This window comes from Sminthopsis crassicaudata, chromosome 4, assembly GCF_048593235.1.
Source record: "Sminthopsis crassicaudata isolate SCR6 chromosome 4, ASM4859323v1, whole genome shotgun sequence".
Lineage (NCBI taxonomy): Eukaryota > Metazoa > Chordata > Mammalia > Dasyuromorphia > Dasyuridae > Sminthopsis > Sminthopsis crassicaudata.
In genome coordinates, this window is record NC_133620.1 from 221,957,661 (window position 1) to 221,966,702 (window position 9,042).

Below are 9,042 nucleotides of genomic sequence, written 5' to 3' on the forward strand. Positions count from 1 at the left end.
AACATCCTTTAATGCTGACTTTGGATTATCTCTAAGGTTAACCACCTAAATTAGTTTTTCCTTTTGGTATCTTTTGTCATATTCACAGCTTTCCTGTACTTGTGGTATATCTCAGCCCAAGGCTATGATGTTGGATAGCAGCTATAGTGATGGAGAGGTGAATGAAATAGAAAATTATGAACCAGACAATGGAGATAAGCAAGACCGTATGATGGTGCAACTGGCTCTGGGTTCTGAGAGGAATGCCACGAGGAGGAAAAGCCAAAGAAGTTATGTGAGCATGCGGATTGACACCCACGCCATTGATAAGTACTCCCGGATAATATTCCCAGCTGCATATATCTTATTTAATTTAATATACTGGTCTATTTTCTCATAAATGTTATTCTAAAAGTTTTCCTGTTCTACACAAAAAACACTTTCAAAACAATTACATAAAATAATTAATCTTTTAAAAAGGTGAGAAAATATTTCATTCAATGTTATGAATAGGATAGAAAGAACCCAGAGCTCACTTCTATCTTTACCATCATTTCCCATGTGTGATATTAATATATTAAGCAATCATTAAGTCAAATAACATTTATAAAGCACTGACCATATATACACTGCACCAAACATTATAATAATGCATATACCCAATGGCATCTGATGTTAGTAACATAGTCTGAAAAAATATATGGTACTGTGATGTGGGTTTATATCTTATTATTTCTGATTTTGCTAAAATTCTTGTTTATTCTGCAGTGCATTTTCACATGAAATCTAGAACTCTTTGAGCTTGCTTATTTTTACAAATATTGCTTAACTCAAATGTTTTTATATTCATTAAAATGAGTATTGATATCTAAAATGTATTAATATGGGACCTAAATATCCCTAAAGATCAATTTTTTAAATAAGATGGGACCTTCTGATATGGATTTATAGAGGAGTACTATATAGTCTGTTCTTTCTGTTTCTGTGAAATCCTAAGTCACTGTCACTGAAAGCTATAAAAATGGTTACAATCATGTATTCTATATATGAAGTATTTTCATAGACTTACCCCTTTCCAAGTAGAGGACCTCTTAATAGTAGAAACTTTTGACTTCAATAGGAAATCTACTCACCAAGGGGAATTTCAGAGAGCAGATCATGGATGCAAACTTTCAGGAATGTTGTAAGGAACTAGTAGAAGCTAATTAAGTCATTTAAGGATTTCTTCTGTTATAATTACACAGTACTAACTCCTCTATTTCACCAAGTTATATAGTGAATAATTCTAGTACTCTTTATAGAGAAGTTTATTTCCTGTAGAGCAGGGATTTTTAGTTCTAAGGGGGTCCATGGGTAGATTTCAAGGAGTCTATGAACTTGAATGTGAAAAAAATCTTCATTTTCACCAATTTCTACCTTGAAATTTAGCATTTTCTTCAACTTATTTAAGAGCCTGGATCTTAGAAGAGGCCTATAGGTTTCACTAGGTCCATGATATAAAATAGATTAAGAACTTTGGCCCTGTGGTAACTCTCAATGAGAGAAGCCAAGAAGAATAGAAGTATAGTCTTGTTTCTGATAAATGCTTTGTGTGTTACCTTTGGTTAAGTCATAATCACATACACAGACATCTATCTGTCATCTATGTACAGTCTAACATATATACACACAAATATATGTGTTTTTGTACACACACATACTAGAGTTAAGTCTTCAAGTAAAGAGAGTCAAGCTCTTCAATCAAATTATGTTGTTTGTATGCTCTATTGTTAAGTCCTTTTCAGTTGTGTCCAACTCTCTAACCCCATTTGGCATTTTCTTGACAAAAATTTTAGTGGCTTTCCATTTTCTTTTCCAGGTCATTTTACAAATGAAGAAACTGAGGCAAACAGAGTTAAGTGATTTGCCCATGGTCATAGCTAATAAGTGTCTGAAGCTGGATTTGAGCTCAGGAAAAAGTCTTCCTCATTCCAGGCTCAGAAGTCTATTCATTGTGCTACCCAGCTGATACTTTCTATTCATCAAAAGGATTAACCAGTGGAACCTTTAGAAAGCACCTGAAATTAATTCACAAAGCCAAAAAAAATAAGGTTAGAATCCTCATACTATATTTAAAAGGTGGTGGGGAGGGAATTGAAAACTTAACCAGAATCAGATCCTCTAAATTCTTGATCATAAAGCAATTTGCTTAAATGATAGTGATTATTCACTTTTAAAAGGGAGTCACTATTTTAAATAGTCTTCAGCCATGAATAGAGATAATAACTATATGATTTCATAGTAGTATTGTTTTTTACACGTAGAGTAAGATAGTTTCAGAAGGATCACAGCAGAAACTAATACAGTAAATCCAGTAGCATAGCTGGAATATACCATATAGTGTTTTGGTTAATCAAATACCCTGATTAAGAGACATATAGCAATAACTACCTTATAAGGCTATAAGCTCTTTAGTCAGTAGGGATTGTTTCACTGTACTGTATTTGTATTTCTCCTCCCACCCCTAACTCTCCCCTTCAATAGACACTGGAACATAGGAGACTATGCTAAGTGATTAAAGAGTGAACAATATTTAAAGTCCTAATAAAATATAATTTGACACAAAAACTATTCTGAACACAATTTAATCTCTCCTAAAGGGATCAGAAAGCACTTGAGAATTAGCATTTAGGTGGCACAGTGGATAGAGTGCAAGGCCTAAAATCAGGAAAACCTGATTTCAAATCTGATCTCAGATAGATGTATGACCTTGGGTATGTCATTTAATTTCTGATTTGCCTCACTTTCCTCATCTGTAAAATGGGGATATAACAAATAGCCCCTAGTTCCCAAGGTGCTTGTGAGGATCAAGAGATATTTGTAAAGTACATACATTAGCACAAGGCTAATTTTATTTTTGTTCAGTGGTGTCCTATTGTTCGTGACCCCATTTGGTATTTCCTTGATAAAAATACTGGAGTGGTTTGCCATTTCCTTCTCCAGCTCTTTATTTTTTTATAGTAATGATTTTATTTTATTTTATTATTATAGCTTTTTATATACAAAACATATGCGTGGATAATTTTTCAATATTGATCCTTGCAAAAACTTCTGTTTCAACTTTTTCTCCTCCTTTCCTCCACTCCCTCCCCTAGATAGCAGAAAATCCCATACATGTTAAATATGTTAAAGTATATGTTAAATACAATATGTGTATACATATTTATAGTAATCTTGTTGCACAAGAAAGATCAGATTTAGAAAGAAGATAAAAATAAACTGAGAATAAAAAAAACAAAAATGCAAGCAAACAATAACAGAAAGAGTGGAAATGTTATGTTGTGGTCCATACTCATTTCTCAGTGTTCTTTCTCTGGGTATAGCTGGTCCTGTTCATTATTGATCAATTGGAACTAAATTGGATCCTCTCATTGTTGAAGAGAGCCACTTCCATCAGAATTGATCATCATGTAGTATTGTTGTTGAACTGCATAATGATCTCCTGACTCTTTCCATTTCACTTAGCATAAGTTCATGTATATCTCTCCAAGCCTCTTTGTATTCATCCTGCTGTTCTCATTTATTAGAAAACAATAATATTCCATAATATTCATATGCTACAATTTACCCAGCTATTCAATTGATATGCATCCCTTCAATTTCCAGTTTCTAACCACTACAACAAGGGCTGCCATAAACATTTTTGTACATCAGGTTCCTTTCCCTTCTTTGAGATCTCTTTGGCATATAAGCCCAGTAGTAACTCTGCTGGATCAAAGGATATGCACAGTTTGATAACTTTTGAGCATAGTTCCAAACTGTTCTCCAGAATGGTTGGATCCATTCACAACTCCAACAATGCATCAGTGTCCAGTTTTCCCACATGCCCTCCAATATTTGTCACTAACTTTTCCTGTCATCTTAGCCAATTTGACTGATGCATAATGATATCTCAGAGTTGTCTTAATTTGAATTTCTCTGATCAACAATGATTTGGGACACCTTTTTATATGGGTAAAAATAGTTTCAATTTCATCATCTGAAAATCGTCTGTTCATATCCTTTGACCATTTATCAATTGGAGAATGGCTTGATTTCTTAGAGTCAATTCTCTATTTTTTGGGGGGGGAGATGAGCTCTTTATCAGAACCTTTAGCTGCAAAAAATGTTTTCCTAGTTTATTACTTCCCTTCTAACCCTGTCCGCATTAGTTTTATTTGTACAAAAGCTTTTTAATATAATTGAAATTTCCTATTTTGTGATCAATGATGCTCTCTAGTTCTTCTTTGGTCACAAATTTCTTCCTCCTCCACAGGTATGAGAGGTAAACTATCCTATGTTCTTCTAATTTATTTATAATCTCATTCTTTATGTCTAGATCATGAACCCATTTTGATCTTATCTTGGTGTACAGTGTTAAGTATGGGTCAATCCCTAGTTTCTGCCATACTAATTTCCAATTTTCCCAGCAGTTTTTGTCAAATACTGAATTCTTATACCAAAGGCTGGGATCTTTGGGTTTGTCAAACACTAGATTGCTATGTTTATTATCCTGTGAACCTAACCTATTCCACTGATTCTCCAGTTCTTTATTAATGAACTAAGCTATCCACAGCACCACCTAGCTGCCTACCTGGCGCGTAGTAAGCACTATTCATTTATTCGCTGTTAAGAACATCACATCATTAGACCTGGAGATAGACAAGTGCCAATTATGGGAGCTTTTAGGTTAACAATGTCAGATTTTGCATCAGCTTTTGCTCTATTTATCTTTTGGTCTCTCCAGCAGTAATAGGATCTTCCATTTATAGAATGTTCAAGTTGTATCTATCTCTATGTGTAGAATGTGGCAGGCAACTGTCAGTTTCTCATATAAAAAATAAATTTCTTGCAGTACTGAATTTAACTTTCCAAAATCATAATGTAAACATTATGATTTTGTCTACACCAGTATTCCTGAACTTAAACTTCACTTTCTGTTCAAGTTCTCTAATTTTATTTTGGTCTAAAAATAACCAGTTTCCACTAACCCCATAAGCCGAAGTATTATTGAAGGCTGAGTATATTGGAATCACACGTAAGAAGCAGTCTCTACTTTTACTTAAGTGCAGCTGAAGTCAAATAAAAAGCAACACACTGATAAAATGCTAAATCCTCTTCCAGAATCACATGCGTATACTTACAATCATATAAAATGGACTAAATGCAGACCATTTGTATACTTGGGCCCATAAAACAAAGAGACTGGACAACAATAACTGCTGTGTTTTATTTGGCAGCTAGATAATGGTGCAACAGTTTCTCTTGGCTGAGTACCGAAAGTAGAAAAGGATTCCAAATCTTCATCAAATACAATTCGTCCTTTATCTAAAAAGAAAATGCTTCTCACTTTTTCATAATCCATAAGAGTAACATTCATGGGTTTTTTTTTTTTTTTTCAAAAGTCTGTGTTCATTTTAAGAAAAGTGGCTGTTGATTAAGTGAATTGTCAAAGGATGAGCTTAATTTTTATCCTTAGATTGAGAAAGAAAACAGACTAAGAGCACAAGCTTTCAATAGAGGAACATGAACAGTTTCCTCTTCCTTATAAAGCATTTATTGGGCTATTCATATTCCGAGGGATAGGAAACTATTCTTGTCGCCTACTAAATAAGAAATGTCACCCTATAGCTTTGTTTTGTATCTCACCTCCATTTAAAAATTCAACATTGTGTTTATATTACCATAACTTCAATCTAATCTCAAATTAAGATGACATCTTTTTATTTTAAAAATGTCTAACTGTTAAAAAGGAATAATACTGATTTTTGAAAATGAAAGAATTTGGTACAGCATTATTCTATTCTTTCTCCTCAAATTTTCTGAAAACATTATATTCATGTTCTCTGAATGAGGGTTTAGAAACAAGTGATCAGGTTTCATAACAGTGAAATCTAAAATTGACATAAACCATACTTCCTATCATCAAAAAATATGTATATATTATATGTATATTATATATACATATATTCACTTACCCTTTGTATTCATTGGGAATACCATTACAAAGAACATTCTAATGAAAAGAAAGGCATCTTATAATTAGTATATATTCTTAAGAAATAATTTTAATAATAATAAATACTCCTTTGCAAAAACTAACATCGATTCTCAAGTTACATGTGTAATTTAATAACTGAAGTTACAAAATTAAATTACCTGAAAAGTAATACATTTCTGAATATACCTCTCCCACAATTAACTACCAGGCCAGAGCACTATTCCCTCTCAAAGGTCAATCTTTTCTTTTTATTTTTTTTGGTGATGCAATTGAGATTAAGTGACTTACCCAGGGTCACACAACTAATAAATATTAAGTGCCTGAAGTTAGATTTGAACTCAGGCCCTTCTGATTTCAGGGTAGGACAATCTTTAATAATTTTTATTTTACTTCATTAGCCTTATGAAAGACTGAGTAGCTAATCATAGGGAAATGATTCAATTCCTTTCCAAACGATCCTACATATCAGGGTCTAAGATAATTCTTTAAATGATCATGGATGTTTCAAGTACACAAAAATTTATATACTGGGGCTAGACAATAATTCTAAAAATAACAAAAGTTCCCTCAGTCAAGTACATTAAAAGAATCACACATTTCAACTTTTTTATTTCATTGGAATTTTATTTAAAACTTCCAGTCAGTGACCTCTAAAATACGAGAACACAGGCTGATTAGTGTAAATATGCAATAAAAATTTACCACTGTTAAATTACAAAAACCAAAACCAATAAGGATTTTCAGTAATTAACACTCCTTTTTTGTGGATTATACATAAATATCATGGCTTGAATTCATTGACAGGAGAAATACAAACACACTTTATCATTACAGGTTCCATATAGAGTCTTAGGACTTGTCTTCAAATCAATAATCCCACCACATATCTTAGTTTATTTGTTTTTTTCCCCAAAAGAACATTCCCCCAAAAGACATTAAGTCTAAATAATTTAACCTAACTCAAAATTCATGCTAAATAGAAGTTTATATTTGTATTTCTTGAGGGGAAAAAGTACCTTAAACCAATGATAAACAAAAGACTGTACAAAGTAATGATTTACTTAAGTTACTATGAAAACAGCTTTAGCCTATATAAATATGTGCCTTCTACATAAACTTGAAAGAGAATAAAACTAAATTTCTTTTAAAATTATGTAATGTAAAATTTATCACTAATTCATCTAATTTTCCCCTCAAAATTTGACTAAAACTTATATAAGATGAAAAGTAATTGTTAAGAATCTCTTCATCCACTCACTTTAGAGATAATGTCCCTTAAATAATTTACTATTTCTCTTTTCCAAGAAGTTGCTATAGCCACAAAATTTGTAATCAGGGCCTTATAATTTATCTTATAATCTCCAAAGTTATTTCATTCCCTTGGTTTAAAAATGAGAAAGTTACAAAAGGCAGAACTGCAAAGAGCCAAATAAGGCTTGATGTCAGGAAAAACCACCTAACGATTAGAGTGGTCCAAAAATAGAACAGGCTGCTTTCCCTTGGAAGTCTTTAAGAAAGGGCTAGACAACCACTTTTTGGAAATGTGATATAGTGAGTGTTCTTTTCGTGTGTACATTGTACTATATTACCCTTTTCAGTCCTTTTAAAATCAAGTTGAGATTCTGTAATAGTCTTTCAGCAAGTATTTATCAAATACTCATGTATAAGTCCCTGTGATATAAAAACAGAAACAAGTCACAGCCCTGGCTTCAAAGAGCTTACAGTCTAATAGGAGAAGAATATATTAGCAAAATTATTTTATGTACGTATTTTTCAATCTTCTTCCACAACAAGGATTGTTACTACTTTACAGATAAAAATGTCAAATGACTTGTCCATGGTGACAAGTTAGAAGGACATGAATACAAGACTCTCCTGACTTGAAGTTATTACAGCATGTAAAATAGGGCATTTAATAAATGTTCTCTAAATCTAGTAGGAATGACTTTTTTTTTTTTTCAAGTCATGTCAGGCAAACTAATTTAGAAAAGGCACTTAATTTTCCCCCTTCAAAAAAATGCACATACAACTTACCCAAAAAGCAGGGGGAAAAATGATCAAAAATGACCTGAAATATGACCTAAAATGAATAGATCGTCTATACCCCTTACTCATTTTTTCCCTAAAAATAATGCTCACAGATATTTAACTTTTACTTTCTTCTGCCCCCTAAAATGGCAAACCATGAAAGTAAAGACTAACTATTTACCAGGGGAAATAAGGTTGAAGATTGGTTTGAAACATCTGAGGATTCTGGCCAATCTCTTAGCATGAAAGGAACTATGGCACAAGAACCAAATTCCAAAGAAATTAGCTTTTAGCATGGGGGAATCCTGCCTGCTAATTTCAAATTAGGTTACAGAGATGAGTTACAGTCATGCTCATGCCTATAAACTAGAACATGAAGCTCTTGGTTGTACTTCTTTCCACATGGAAAGATGGAATTTCAGTTCCACATGGGATTTGGCTCAAAGTAATTAATTTGTCATAGGAGATGCTTTCTTTTTAAGGGAGGCAGCAGGAACAAAGTCAATGAGGTGTTCTAGAATACCACTGATGGCTGAAGAATACAGTAAAAAATGTTTTTTGTTTTTTTTTCCCCTTTGGGTGAAGAATTCCCTCTGACTATGTCAAACTGATAAAACAAGCAATAAATTTGCTTTACATACCCAAAGCCTTGTATTTTCAAAGATTTCAATGACCACACCTAAATGTGAAATGTTATAATTACTATCTGCAGTTAAATACCTAAGTAGGAGAAAATGGGGAAGAAAGTTCTACAAGCCATTACACAGAAAGATTTTTTTTTTCTTTTGCCCTGAGAAAACTTAAGGTCATGAAAAACAATGGTATGACTGGAGATCAAAGGGAAATCCAAAAATAAAGAAAATCTCAGTAAGGAAAGGTAGATTGTAAAGTAGGAACCACAGTTCCCATAAAGGACATGATGCTGATAGGATCCTTCAATGTGAATAAGTCAAGTTTCCATATCAGTTGACAGGAAAATATCCAGCTACATAATAAAAATCAATGGGTAAATATAC

The 9,042-nt window shown here is 32.8% G+C and overlaps 1 protein-coding gene across 1 annotated transcript in view; it reads left to right on the forward strand.

Moving 5' to 3' along the window:
- The window catches only part of LOC141566159 (gamma-aminobutyric acid receptor subunit rho-1), a 50,585-nt gene extending 50,206 nt beyond the window's left edge, over positions 1-379 (forward strand). The window contains exon 9 of the mRNA XM_074310308.1: positions 89-379. Within this exon, the coding sequence (XP_074166409.1) occupies positions 89-379 (291 nt within the window). The remainder of the gene's footprint in view (positions 1-88) is intronic.
- Positions 380-9,042: the final 8,663 nt, after the last annotated feature.